The sequence below is a fragment of the Carcharhinus amblyrhynchos genome, chromosome 7, assembly GCF_965287045.1.
Source record: "Carcharhinus amblyrhynchos chromosome 7, sCarAmb.v2.hapA, whole genome shotgun sequence".
Lineage (NCBI taxonomy): Eukaryota > Metazoa > Chordata > Chondrichthyes > Carcharhiniformes > Carcharhinidae > Carcharhinus > Carcharhinus amblyrhynchos.
The window spans coordinates 112151455-112166624 of record NC_137330.1 but is presented as its reverse complement, the minus strand read 5'-3'; the positions used below and the strand labels follow the sequence as shown (position 1 = coordinate 112166624).

Here is a 15170-nt window from a genome sequence, read left to right as displayed (position 1 = left end):
ATGTGGACAAACTCACCAAGGGTGACAAATCACTGACAGCAGTCTGAAGGAGTAACACGGTGGAGTTATATATCTTGGAGAGATTTTTATGGTACTTGGATGGCCAGTAGACCACAGCAATGTTAAGTGAGAGGTATAGAACAGTGAGATGGCTAGTGATTTTATGGAGGTATCTAAGGGTGGAATTTTGAGCCCATCTCTGCCATGAGCATAAATGGTGACACTGCACCAAATCTGCAAGAGTGGGAAATGAGATTCGCACTGGCGATTTTCCCTGCCCCTCACCAGTGATGGAGTGGAAACCTCATTTAAATACATTTTTATCATTTAAATATTAATAACATTGTGCTCGCCAGCACAAGATTCCCTCCCCTTACTGAATATTCATACCTTGCTGACGTGACATCACAATAGCTTTGTAAGACTGGGATTCAGTCCAGGGGATCCCGCCTGGAGGTTCCAAGGAAAGTATAGTCTCCTGGGAGAGACAGACATGCCTGGAGAGCAGTGCCAGAGGCAGGCCTCTGTGGACCCCCATTGGGGAGATTCCCCTAATGTGTGGTGGGGGGGAGGGGGGCAGATGCCTGAGAAAAGGGTTGGGGAGAGTGGCAGGGGCGGGGGGAGGGTACCTGCAATACTGCTGCAGTGGTGGGGAGAGGGGGAGAATGCTTCCTGATACACATGTGCATGTGAGTGTTGGGGGGGGAGAAGCGGGTCCTTGATACCTCAATGGTGGGGGTTGGGTCCTCTGTGTCCGTGGGTGGTGTTTAATTCCAGCTGTGTGCCTTGATCTCTATGGGGCCAGCCTTGCCAGTGCTGTCAGGTCCTGGCCCATAAACCACGACCCGAGGTTTTCTGTGCCAGAAAGTCCGATCTGAAAACTCAGCTGTGCATCTGAGTCATAGAGGTTTACAGCATGGAAACAGGCCTTTCGGACCCAGCTTGTCCATGCCGCCCCTTTTTTTTAAAATGACTAAGCTTGTCCCAATTACCCACATTTGGCCCATATCCCTCTATACCCATTGTACCATGTAACTGTCTAAATGTTTTTTAAAAGACAAAATTGTACCCGCCTCTGGCAGCTTGTTCCAGACACTCACCACCCTCTGTGTGAAAAAATTGCCCCTCTAGACCCTTTTGTATCTCTCTCCTCTCATCTTAAACCTATGCCCTTTAGTTTTAGACTCCCCTATCTTTGGGAAAAGATATTGACTATCTAGCTGGTCTATGCCCCTCATTATTTTATAGACCTCTATAAGATCACCCCTAAGCCTCCTACGCTCCAAAGAAAAAAGTCCCAGTCTATTCAGCCTCTCTATCTGGAAAGATGCAGGTTGGTTTTCAGTCAGAGCCTGACACTCTGACAAATTTTGGTAAAATTCTGCCCCTAGTCATTAACAACTCAATGGACTCAACTCAATGAACCTACCTCGCACTGAGTTGATCTTTCTCTACACTCCAGCCATGTCTGTAACACTACATTCTGTACTCTCTAGTTTCCTTCTCTATGAATGGTATGCTTTGTGTAGCATACAAGAAACAATACTCTTCACTGTATGCTAATACATGTGACAATAATAAATCAAATCAAACTCAATATCGAGTGGCTCAATTACACTTAAAAACTTTGATGTTGCCTATTTGTAAGAATAAATTAAATACAAGTTTAAAAAAAAGAGAAAAATAGGCTTGAATCACCTGTGTGAGAAACTTGCTCATGATGAGGTCTGGCAATGTAAGGCGCTGTGCAAAAAGCTCTAGTATCTTCCTCTTCACCTGCATTTAATGTGAAACAGTTTTTGAAATGTTATACCATGTTCTATTTTAACTTCAAAGACAGAAATATTAAGCATGCAAACTCATCCTAATCTTTTTAAAAAGGATTCACTATTTCCACCTTGCCTCAAAGTGCACACTCTTAGGCTTGGATGTTTGCTCCCCAGTCAGAGAAAATAGAGTCAGGTCTTCTCCTGGCTGCAAAACTCAACTCAAATGACCCGAAAGTTAGAATTTAGGGGTGCAGCGTTCTTTGGGAGTCTGTCAGGGTGACAGAGCTGTGAGGTGTCGAAGCTGCTGGGCGGAAGACCTGCTCTGTGCTCTGATACAGTGTTGAAGTTTAAAAGAAACAGCAAACTGTAAAACAGCCCTTCGGTCTCCAATCCCCCCCATGCCCAGCATCCTCACCACCCTTTGCCCTTATACCAAGTATCCACCATGGGCAAATTCTCATTTCTAAAAACCTATTTACATTCCTTCAACTACATAATCCCTTATAAGCTTGTAACAACAAACATTACATTCATATGCATAATGAGTTATAAGAAAATGGAATCCATTGTGCCAGATCGTGTAACTACTTGGAATAATATAAGGTTGTGAAAGCAGTCAGGTAGCGCTAATCTGGTAATTGTGGCCCTCAGGCTTATGTCAACAGACTGAAATAGAAGGAATGATTTTTTTAAAAAGCACTATACTTTTTTATCAAAGATTTAAAGGGCAGGAAATATAAAGGCTTTAACAGCTCAATAGTTATTTTTGATGGTTTATTTCGAGAATTTTGAACAGTTACAATAATCTTGACAGTTAAGGCGTTTATGTACATTTTATGCAACTTCATGTCTAATTTTAACAATCCCAAAGGCTAGGGATGTGAGCTTTGGTGGCTAGGCCGGCATTTATTGTCCATCCCTAATCGCTCTTGAGAAAGTGGTAGCAAGCTGTCGTCTTAAACCACTTCAGTCCATATGATGTAGATACATGCACAATGATGTTAGGGCAGGATCTACCCAAGGCGCACCTGACACCCTTAAAGGTAGTCCAGGACCTTGTCCAAAGAGGTACCCATAAAGCTTATACCTAGAACAGATTCTGTTCACCGTGTTTCACACAAATGGGTCACCAAAATTAAACGCAAGTGGAGGCAGCTACTGATTTATATGATCAGCTGCCTGAATAAAATGTACATGTGAATGGCACAGTGGTTAGCACTTCTGCCTTACAGTGCTATGGACCCCAATTCCATTCCAGCCTCAGGTAACTGTGTAGAGTTTTCTTCCCATGTCTGCATGGGTTTCCTCCGGGTACTCCAGTTTCCTCCCACCGTCCAGAGATGTGCAGCTTAGGTGGACTGGCCATGCTAAATTGCCCCTTAGTGTCCCAAGATATATAGGTTAGGTAGATTAGGGATACATCAAGGCAGAGGGCCTGGGTAAGATACTCAGTCAGAGAATCAATGCAGATTCAATGGTCTGAATGGCCTCTTCTGTCCTGTAGGGATTCTAGGATCGATGATATGAAGGTCCCAACCCGGGGCCATTCCTGCTTGTGTTTGCAGGTGGAATCTCCAGATTTCTGCCTCTCCTGCCATTTTTGCAACAACGGAGCCAGTCTCCTTCGTTGTGTAAATCCAAGCCTTGGAGTTACACAGCACAGAGGGAGACCATTTATTCCTGTGCTGGCTCACTGAGCTATTGGATTAGTCCCACTCCCCCTACTCTTTCTTCATGGCTTGGATTAATTCCGCTTTTAAGCATACATTCAATTCCCAATGGAAGAATGATTCCACAGTCAATGGCTCATTGATCATTCTTTAGGTGATTAAAAACAAACTTGCTGGAAATACTCAACAGGTCAGTCTTCAACTGCGTGACCCATTTTAATTTCAGCCGACACCTCCACACTTGCAATTCTTGGCAGAAGTCACAAGACAGCAATCAGGAACACTCCCTGATCTTTTTTGCTTAGATACTGAACCCAATTATAACACTTTGATTATTGTCCATCTGACATTGGCTAACTTAGTAAAGATCAGGATTTGAACCCTAGCTTTTCTTGTCTGTGTATCTTTATCCAGTATGGTCTTTAGAATCCATAGAATCCTACAGTGCAGAATGAGGCCATTTGGCCCATCAAGCCTACAGCAACAATGATCCCACTCAGGCCCTATTCCTGTAATCCCATATATTGACCCTGCTAATCCCCCTGATGCTGATGGGCATTTTTAGCATGGCGAATCCATCTAACTCGCATATCTTTGCAGCACCCAGAGGAAACACATACAGACATGGGGGGGAATGTGCAAACTCCACACAGACAATACCCAAGCCGGGCATCAAACCCGGGTCCCTGGCTCTGTGAAGCAGCAGTGCTAACCACTGTGCCACCCTCTAATATCTTCTTCCAATATCCTTTTTAAATTTCCAATTCCATTTGTTTTGAGGGTAGGTTTATTTTTAAATTGAAGTTTTACTGAATAAAATGGTTCTAGAGATGGTGCACCAACCATTCCACCAGTAATACTCCGTGCACTGCTGAAAGCCAACAGTTTGGGGGGGGCAGACTGCTTGTTAATTTCCGCGGACTGAGTAACAACTCAAGTCACCTATTTTAATGTTTACATTAGAGAAAATAATCAGTAAATTTGAAAAAGCTGGGAGCAGGATAAATACTTTACCGTCATCCTCCAGCACAGTTGCATCTCTTCCTTCTTCACCCTCAAGCCCGTCATCCACATTCCTTTGCGGTTTCACCCGTGATGCCACGCTGCCATCCTTCCGTAGAGCTGGTGTAACGAGCCAGTTCCTGTGAATGACCTCAAGGATCTTCTCACAAGAGAGGGTCAACTGGGAGCTGCGTATCCCTTCCAATAGATCAACAACCTGGGTAATACTGCAAATAACGTAGGTGAGCAGAACACACAGTACATTAGGACCTTAATTTGTCACACAATTATAACAATGTACACTTGTGCAGTGCCATTTATAGAAAACATCCAAAAATGCATTACATGGGCATATTGTCAAGTAAGAAAGAGAAGTTTATTTACTTATTAGTCACAAGTAGGCTTGCATTAACACTGCAGTGAAGTTACTGTGAAAATCCTCTGATCGCCACACTCCGGCACCTGTTCGGGTACACTGAGGGAGAATTTAGCATGGCCAATGCATTTAACCAGCATGTCTTTCTTACTGTGGGAGGAAACGGGAGCACCTGGAGGAAACCCACGTAGACATGGAGAGAACGTGCAAACTCTACACAGACAACGACCCAAGGCAGGAATCGAACCCAGATCCCTGGCGCTGGGAGGCAGCAGTGCTAAACACTATGCCAAAAGGAATAAAAAGAGCAGACACCCAGCCACGATGAGAGAGTTGGGAGAAGTAACCAAAAGCTTGTTCAAAATATGTGTTTTAAGAAGGTGAAAAGAGAAGCAAAGAGTTAGAGAAGCAAATTAATGTGAATACTGAACATCTGAAATAAAAACAAAAAACCGTTGGAAATACTTATCAGGTCAGACAACATCTGTGACCATAGAAACAGAGTTAAAGGGATGGGGTAGTCTGCAATAACTGAAATGTGGTATATGGAGTGTCTTAATTAGGAACGATTTCCCAGCAGCAGCTTCAGATGCTGAGATAGTCAGCAGCACGTTTATGGTGTGTCTAGCGTTATGCCAACCTGTGGCAGGTTTGTTCTTGATAATACATTCACAAGCCATGAAAACTCAATAATGTGAAACAGTTTTCAATATACTTCCTACCCCAGGGATAAAGTCAGTGGCTCATGAGAATCCCATGGAACCCGATTCACAGTCATTTAAAGGTGATGTGACCAGTCAGCTTTCTACAGGTGTATGTGTCAGGTCAGTGGCTTTCCTTGTTTATGGAACAACGTAGGGGAGCAGGAGAGTGGCACCTTGCATAGAGGCTTGGGACCAACAAGGGTAAATCAGTAGTGGGGGGGGGGGTTATGGAATGGAGTTAGGGACTGTGGAAAAGGGATCAGGGAGGACAGAGGCTGGGATGGGGGACTTGGAGGAGTGAAGTATGAAGGGCCTGACCTCCTGGGGTTAATGGGGGGAGAAAGAAAGGAACAGTCAGTCAAGATAAGAAAATGAGAGGCCTAAAGGGCAATCTCAATACTGTCATAATGCAAGTCCATCTCAGGGTATTGGCTGGCAGAGTCCTTATAGCGCTATCTGTCACAGAACCAGCAACCCCCTTCCCTGCAGCTTAAATTTAAGCAATTTTTTAAACTTAACATATTAGTGTCAGAAGTAGGCTTACGTTAACACTGCAATGAAATTACTGTGAAAATCCCCTAGTCGCCACACTCCAGTGCCTGTTCGGGTACACTGAGGGAGAATTTAGCATGGCCAATGCACCTAACCAGCACTTCTTTTGGACTGTGGGAGAAAACCGGATCATCCGCAGGAAACCCACACACACACAGAGGGTGAATGTGCAAACTCCGTGCAGTCACCCAAGTCGAACTCGCTGGGGTCTTTTAAAAGACTTCTGGATGAGTATATGTGATCTAATGGCACTGGATAGTTCTATGGCTTGGTAGGTATAGATGTGATCGGCGCAACTTGTGGGGGGCCTGTTTGTGCTGTAGTGTTCTATGTTCTAAGTCAGGGATCGAACTGGGGTTTTGGCGATGTGAGGCAGCAATACTAACCACTGTGCCACCATGTTACCCCTTATGGTGCAAATACCCTCTAAAATTTCAGACAGTTTGGAGTGTATGGGTAGGTGATGGGAAATCCACCCACTTGATTTTACATGTCCTGCTTTCAAATCCACTAATGCAGTGGTGTAAGATCCAGTACTGTGCCACTGGGAACTGTCAATTAGTTGCTGTGTTTCTTGTATTACAAATGTAATTGTCCCTACTCCTCCCCTCAGACAAATGTATGACAAGTGCAAACCTGCCACATTACAAAAGTACTGACTGTACCGTGCTTTGGGACATCCGGCGATCATGAAAAGTGCTTCATAAATGCAAATGCTTTCTTTACCATGAGAATAACTACATCGAAATTGAGCATGAGCACTTTACACTTACTTTGCTAAATATACTGCACAGATTCCACCTTGCTTGAGGTGTGTGTAGGTCGCAGGCAAAGCAACTTGTGGGCTAAGCATATCCAAAGCGATCTGCAAAGGATGCAAGAAGATGGGGAAATTAATATAAAATGTGTTTAAATTCAATTTGATTTATTATGGTCATACAGTGAAAAATTTTGTTTCTTGCGCGCTATACAGACAAAACGTACTGTTCATAGAGAAGGAAACAAAGGAGTGGAGAATGTAGTGTTACAGTCATAGCTAGGGTGTAGAGAGAGATCAACTTAATGCGAGGTAGGTCCATTCAAAAGTCTGATGGCAGCAGGGAAGAAACTGCTCTTGAGACGGTTGGTACGTGACCTCAGACTTTTGTATCTTTTACAAATGAAAGAAGGTGGAAGAGCGAATGGCTGGGGTACATGGGGTCCTTGATTATACTGGCTGCTTTACCTCAATATACAGACTGATTAGCAGAATATGAAGGTACAAAAGTTTTAATATTGTGTTTAAGTGATATGATCTGCAAAAATCAAAGGAATGGACTACATGATCAACAGAAATAGTTTGAAAGGCAGTGGGGGTAACTGTAGATGGAAGAACATAAGAACATAAGAAATAGGAGCAGGAGTAGGCCATCTGGCCCTTCGAGCCTGCCCCGCCATTCAATAAGATCATGGCTGATCTGTCGTGGCTCAGTTCCACTTTCCCGCCCTCTCCCCATAACCCTTAATCCCCTCTCTTATCAAAAACCCATCAACCCGCTTCTTAAAAATATTTAGCGAGGCAGCCTCCACCACTTCAACGGGCAGAGAATTCCAGAGATTCACCACCCTTTGAGTGAAGAAGTTTCTCCTCAACTCCGTTCTGAACTGCCCCCCCTTTATCTTGAGGCTGTGCCCCCTAGTCCTACTGTCTTTTTTGAGCGGGAAGAGTCTTTCCACCTCTATCCTATCCATCCCATTCATCATCTTATACGTCTCAATGAGATCTCCCCTCATTCTTCTAAACTCTAACGAGTACAAGCCTAGTTTATTCAGCCTCTCCTCATAGCTCAACCCCCTCAACTCCGGTATCAGCCTAGTAAACCTCCTCTGCACTCCCTCCAAGGCCAAAATATCCTTGCGCAGGTGCGGCGCCCAAAACTGCACGGAAAGACTTGAGACTAGAAACTATTGCAGTGTTGCAGCTTTATAGAATCTTCGTTAGACCGCACTTGGAATATGGTGTTTAATTCTGGTCGCCATACAACCAGAAGGATGTGGAGGCTTTGGAGAGGATACAGCAAAGATTTACCAGGATGTTTCCTGGTATGGAGGGCATTAGCTATGAGGAGAGATTGGAGAAACTTGGTTTGTTCACACTGGAGCAACAGAGATTGAGGGGAGACCTGATAGAAGTCTACAAGATTATGAGAGGCATGGACAGAGTGGATAGTCAGAAGCTTTTTCCCAGGATAGAAGAGTCAATTACTAGGGGGCATAGGATTAAGGCGTGAGGGGCAAGGTTTAAAGAAGATGTACGAGGCAGATTTTTTACACAGAGTAGTGGGAGTCTGGAATCCGTTGCCGGGGGAGGTAGTGGAAGCGGATACAGTAGTGACTTTTAAGGGGCATTTTGACAAATACATGAATAGGATGGGAATAGAGGGATATGGTCCCCGGAAGGGTAGGGGATTTTAGTTAAGTCGGGCAACATGGTTGGTGCAGACTTGGAGGGCCGAAGGGCCTGTTCCTGTGCTGTAATTTTCTTTGTTCTTTAGAGGAGAGAAGATGGAGGAGATTTGAGAGAGGTTTTAAAAGTATGAAGAATTTTGATAGTCATTCAGTGTATTCTAACTGCTGTCCCAGCTTGGATCAGTTAATTCAAGATAGGCTACTAATCGAATCTTGAACCATTCTGACTTAGTACCATGCCAGGCAGGGCACTTACCGACTCAGTCTCTGGATTTACCTTTAAGTAAATCTGATCCTTTGGAGTACGTAGTCAAGTTAAAGTTTTTTCTTCAGGTTACAATATGCTATTTACTATTATAATGAAAATGTGATTTATTAAGTACTACTACGGCACAGTGACACAGTGGGACAGCAGGGTGACATAGTGGTAGCACTGCTGGCTCACAGGGTCCCGGATTCAAATCGTGGCTTGGGTCACTGTCTGTGTGGAATTTGCACATTCTCCCCATGTCTGCATGGGTTTCCTTCAGATGCTCCGATTTCCCCCCCTCAGTCCAAAGATGTGTGGGTCAGGTGGATTGGCCATGCTTAATTGTCCGTTAGTGTTGGGAGGAACTAGCTAGGGTAAACGAGTGGGGATAGGGCCTGGGAGGGATTGTTATCAAAGAACAAAGAAAATTACAACACAGGAACAGTCCTTCAGCCCTCCAAGCCTGCACCGACCATGCTGCCCGACTTAACTAAAACTCGCTACCCTTTCAGGGACCATACCCCTCTATTCCCATCCTATTCATATTTGTCAAGACGCCCCTAAAAATCCGCTTCCACCACCTCCCCCAGCAGAGATCTCCAGACACTCACAACCCTCGGTGTAAAAAAACTTGCCTTGTACATATCCTTTAAACCTTGTCCTCGCACCTTAAACCTGTGCCCTCTAGTTTTAGACTCCCCTACCTTTGGGGAAAGATATTGACTATTTAGCTGATATATGCCCCTCATTATTTTATAGACCTCTATAACGTCACCTTTCAGCCTCCTACGTTCTAGAGAAAAAAGGTCCCAGTCTATCCAGCCTCTCCTTATAACTCAAACCATCAAGTCCCAGTAGCATCCTAGTAAATCTTTTCTGTACTCTTTCAATAATAGGGTGACCAGAATTGCACACATATTCCAAGTGTGGCCTTACCAATGCCTTGTACAACTTCAACAAGACGTCCCAACCAACTCCTGTATTCAGTGTTCTGACCAATGAAACCAAGCATGCTGAATGCCTTCTTCGCCACACTGTCCACCTCTGACTCCACTTTCATGGAGCTATGAACATGTACCCTTAGATCTCTTTGTTCTGTAACTCTCCCCAATGCCCTACCATTAACTGAGTAAGTCCTGCCCTGGTTCAATCTACCAAAATGCATCACCTCATTTTTGTCTAAATTAAACTCCATTTGCCATTCGTCAGCCCACTGGCCCAAATGATCAAGATCCCGTTGCAATTAATGTAAGCCTACCTGTGACACAAATAACTAATGTTAATGATGGGATGTGTTAACTTGTCTGGATAGTGTTGCAGTATAATCAATAATTAACTATAAATCTTAGCCTGTACTTGCACTTTAATTTCTGTTTTAAGTTTTCTTATTATTTACGGAGTTTACAGCTTACTCCTTTTATGTTGAAAAGTCTGGAGGTGACTTGTGATGCTGTGTAGGTCTGGAGGTTATGTTAGAAAAAGAGCCAGAAGCAGTTTAAATAGTCAGAAGCCCAAATTCTAACTTGAGCTGTTCACCTGTTCAAATTATCTCCTGAAATCTGAGTGGATTAGGAACGTAGGGCGGGATTCTCCGTGTCCTCCATCCGTCCCCGTTCCTGCCCGGTGTGTTTTGCAGCACTGGAGGCAGTCCACCTTTGGCCGGTGGCATGATCTTCCAGTCCTGCCACTGTCAATGGGTTTTCCCGTTGTTTGCAACCTCCGCTGCTGGGAGACCTGTGGATGGAGGTGGAGGGGTGGGAGTTGGCCAGTATGGCTGGAAAATTTGGCACTCGTTTCCAGATTTGAATATCTAAGGTGACCAAGTCCTAAAATTCCATTGTGTGTGTGTACAATCCAAAATGGAACAGCACCCATGTGAGGGTGACATGGTAGCACAGTGGTTAGCACTGCTGCCTCACAGCGCTAAGGACCTGGGTTCGATTCCCGGCTTGTGTCACTTCTGCGTGGAGACAGCACATTCTCCCCATGTCTGCATGGGTTTCCTCTCACAGGCCAAAGATGTGCGGATTGGGTTGATTCGCCATGCTAAATTGTCCCTTAATGTAAGGGGGATTAGCAGGCTAAATACGTGGGGTTACAGGGATAGGACCTGGGTGGGATTGTGGTTGGTGCAGGCTCCGTAGGCCGAAGGGCTTCCTTTTGCTCTGTAGGGATTCAATGTTAGAACATAGCACAGTACAGGCCCTTCGGCCCTTGATGCTGTGCCAAGCTTTGTCCAAAACCAAGATCAAGCTATCCCACTCCCTATCATTCTGGAGTGCTCCATGTGCCTATCCAATAACTGCTTGAAAGTTCCTAAAGTGTCTGACTCCACTATCACAGCAGGCAGTCCATTCCACACCCCAACCATTCTCTGAGTAAAGAACCTACCTCGGACATCCCTCCTATATCTCCCACCATGAACCTTATAGTTATGCCCCCTTGTAACAGCTACATCCACCTGAGGAAACAGTCTCTGAATGTCCACTCTATCTATCCCCCTCATCATCTTATAAACCTCTATTAAGTTGCCTCTCATCCTCCTCTGCTCTAAAGAGAAAAGCCCCAGCTCCCTCAACCTCTCCTCATAAGACCTACCCTCCAAACCAGGCAGCATCCTGGTAAATCTCCTTTGCACTCTCTTCAATCCTTCTTATAGTGAGGTGACCAGAACTGCACACAATATTCCAAATGGAAATTTGGAAAAATGCACATTTTGGGGTGGCGTTTATGAATTTACTGTAAATAAATTCAGTTTGATTAGGATGATGGATAACTTTGTTTGTTTTCATTTTTGATTTCCTTTTAAAGTGTTTTCATTTTCTTTTAACTCCGTGACTCTGAGTTGGACGTGTGCATCGTAATTCAGCTTGTCTTTTGTTATTCTTTCATGGGATGTGGGCGTCACTGGCTGGACCGGCATTTGTTTCCAATCCCTAACTGCCCTTGAACTGAGTGGCTCGCCACACCAATTCATTGTGGATGTGGGGTCAAATATTTATTCACGTCCTCCTCCGTGAAGACAGAAACAAAAAAATTATTCAATACCTTAGCCATATCCCCATCCCCTACCACTAGGTCCCCTTTCTCATCCTCTAAAGGACCAACATTCACCCTAGCCAGCCTCTTTATTTAAATATTTATTTAAGTGTGAGGTGGTCCACTTTGGTGGGAAAAATGGTAGGAAGGACTATTACTTACGAGGCGAAAAACTGCCCGTTGAAGTGGTGGAGGCTGCCTCGCTAAATATTTTTAAGACGCGGGTTGATGGGTTTTTGATAGGAGAGGGGATTAAGGGTTATGGGGAGAGGGCGGGAAAGTGGAACTGAGCAGCGACAGATCAGCCATGATCTTATTGAATGGCGGGGCAGGCTCGAAGGGCTGGATGGCCTACTCCTGCTCCTATTTCTTATGTTCTTATAGGCCAGACTTGTTAACGATGGCAGATTTCCTTCCCAAAGGGGCATTCATCAGCGAGGTGGGTCTTTAAGATAATTGGTGATGGTTTTATGGTCATCGCTGAAACTAGCTTTTTATTTATTAATTTAAGTTAAATTCCACCATCTGCTGTGGTGGGATTTGAACTCATGTCCCGGAACACTGGGCCTCTGAATTACTAGTCCAGGGATATTACTGCTGCGCCACCTCCTCCAGGAGATGCAATACCAACTTGCATTTATATCTTGCATTAACCTAATAAAATGTCCCAAGGTGCTAAACAGAGGTGATGCCAAAATAAATGACCAAATTTGACACCAAAACGCATTAAGAGCTAGGAGAAGTGGTTAACAAGAATATCGTCAAAGAGGTAGAGATGTCGTAAAGGAAAGGGGTAGGACTTAGGCAGCTGAAAGCACAGCTGCCAATGGTACAATAAGATATTGGTTGAAATTCTCTGGCTGTTCCCACAAGCGTGGGGTGATTTCAAATGGGAATTCCCATTGACTGTGGTGGGACCAGAGAATCACACCACTAGCAAAGCAACATGCCATCTCCCACTGGGAGGCATGACAATCTCGCCCATTGAAGTATTAAAACCAGTGCAACAACTGAAACTTAAAGAAGCAAACACTTAATGGAGGATAAAAATACTTGACAGAAAAAAATTGTAGGGAAGGGGGGGAAAAGAGGCATGGAGTAGATCTCACTGGATTTCATGTGCCAAATATGGGAGGTCTTGCTGCAACTGTACAGAGCATTGGTGAGGTCGCAGCTGGAGTACTGTGTGCAGTTTTGGTCGCCACACTTGCGCAAGGATATTTTGGCCTTGGAGGGAGTGCAGAGGAGGTTCACTAGGCTGATACCAGAGATGAGGGGGTTAGACTAATGAAGAGAGACTACTGGGTCTGTACTGATTAGAGTTTAGAAGGATGAGAGGGGATCTTATAGAGACGTATAAGATAATGAAAGGGATGGATAGGGTAGAGGTAGAGAGATTCTTCCCACTCAAAGGACAGCAGGACTAGAGGGCACAGCCTCAAGATAAGGTGGGGGGGGGGCAGCTTAGAACGGAATTAAGGAGGAACTTCTTCACTCAAAGGGTGGTGAATCTCTGGAATTCTCTGCCCGTTGAAGTGGTGGAGGCTACCTCGCTAAATATATTTAAGACACGGGTAGACAGGTTTTTGACAGACAAGGGAATTAAGGGTTATGGGGAGAAAGAGGGAAAGTGGAACTGATTCATTTCAGGTCAGCCATGATCTTATTGAATGGCGGGGCAGGCTCGAAGGTTTAGATGGCCTACTCCTGCTCCTATTTCTTATGTCCTTATAGCCTCCCGCAGTACTATTTTCTAATTCTACAAAGAAATGTAGGGAGACTCTTATTCTCTACGTTAGCAAATCCAGAGCATTTGGAATGAAGGCAGAGCAAAGGACTGCATTCAGATCCACAACATAACGGCTGGTTAATAAAGAAAGTTTACTTACAGCATCAAACATCTTTCCCTGGATATCTTCAGCAGCAGATGCAATATCTTTATTAAAGAAGTCAACATTGTTTGGCCACTCTTTTTCACGGGCCATTTTCCAGGCTTTCCGCCAGCGCTGGTAATTTCTTTTAGCGTTGGAGTGGTGATCTGGTCGCACTTCAAAACTATACACATGCCCAGAAGATCCCACTATTAGGGGGATGTGGAGGGAGAAGAAGCAATATTGAATTGAATTATAGGTGAACATACACACGTGCTCCTAATCACTTAATTTTCTTCCCAACTCTCCACTTCCCTCCAATAAAGGTGCTGGATATGGATTTTTTAATTCATTTATGGGACACGAGTGTTGCTGGCTGGCCAGCATATATTGCCCATCCCCAGTTCCCCTTGAGAGGGCAATTGAGGGTTGACCACATTGCTGTTGATCTGGAGTCACATGTAGGCCTGACCAGCCAGGGACGGCAGATTTCCTTCCCCAAAACGACATTAGAGAACCAGATGGGTTTTTACGACAATCAACAATAATATCATGGTCATCAGTAGATTCTTAATTTCAAGATATTTTTTAATAAATTCAAATTCCACCATCAGCCATGGTGGGATTCGAAGCCAGGTTCCCAGAACATTAGCTGAGTTTCTATATTAATAGTCTAGTAATAATACCACCACGCCATCAACTCCCCTTGAAGCAGCTTGGCAGCCCACCAGCACCTGACTCAATTGGCCATCCTTCATGTACTGGCCCAAGCAGTGTTAGCAAGTGATGTGGCCATAGAGGCCAGTTCTCCTCAAACACTGCGCAATGTTTTGCAGGTCAGCAATCAGGATCTCACAATGGGAACCCTGGCAGATTTTCCCTCCAGTCTCACCTGAAGGCACTGACGCACATTGCCCTATAACACCCACTGCTCCAGTTAACTCAGCACAGACCCATCTCAAACTGGTACTTAGACACATTGATAGGATGCCGAACTGGGCCGAAAAGTGGCAGATGGAGTTTAACCCCGATAAGTGTGAGGTGATTCATTTTGGTAGGACAAACTTGAATGCAGATTACAGAGTCAACGGCAGGGTTCTGAGGAATGTGGAGGAACAGAGAGATCTTGGGGTTCATACCACAGATCTCTGAAGGTTGCCACTTAAGTGGATAGAGTTGCGAAGAAGGCTTATAGTGTGCTGGCATTTATTAACAGGGGTTTTGAGTTTAAGAGCTGTGGGGTTATGCTGCAACTATACCAGACGTTGGTAAGACCACATTTGGAATATTGTGTTCAATTCTGGTCACCTCACTATAAGAAGGATGTGGAAGCATTGGAAAGAGTGCAGAGGAGATTTACCAGGATGCTACCTGGTTTGGAAGGTATGTCTTATGAGGAAAGTTGAGGGAACTGGGGCTTTTCTCTTTGGAGCGGAGGAGAATGAGAGGCAACTTAATGGAGGTTTATAAGATGATGAGGGGGATAGAT

The 15170-nt window shown here is 44.5% G+C and overlaps 1 protein-coding gene across 1 annotated transcript in view; it reads right to left on the bottom strand.

Annotated features, from left to right (window-relative positions):
* Positions 1-15170, bottom strand: part of trmt61b (tRNA methyltransferase 61B) — a 34718-nt gene that overhangs the window by 6479 nt on the left and 13069 nt on the right. The window contains exons 3-6 of the mRNA XM_080192965.1: positions 13700-13890; positions 6847-6938; positions 4454-4668; positions 1699-1776 (exon numbers count right to left, since the gene is read on the bottom strand). Of these exons, the coding sequence (XP_080049091.1) occupies positions 1699-1776; positions 4454-4668; positions 6847-6938; positions 13700-13890 (576 nt within the window). The remainder of the gene's footprint in view (positions 1-1698; positions 1777-4453; positions 4669-6846; positions 6939-13699; positions 13891-15170) is intronic.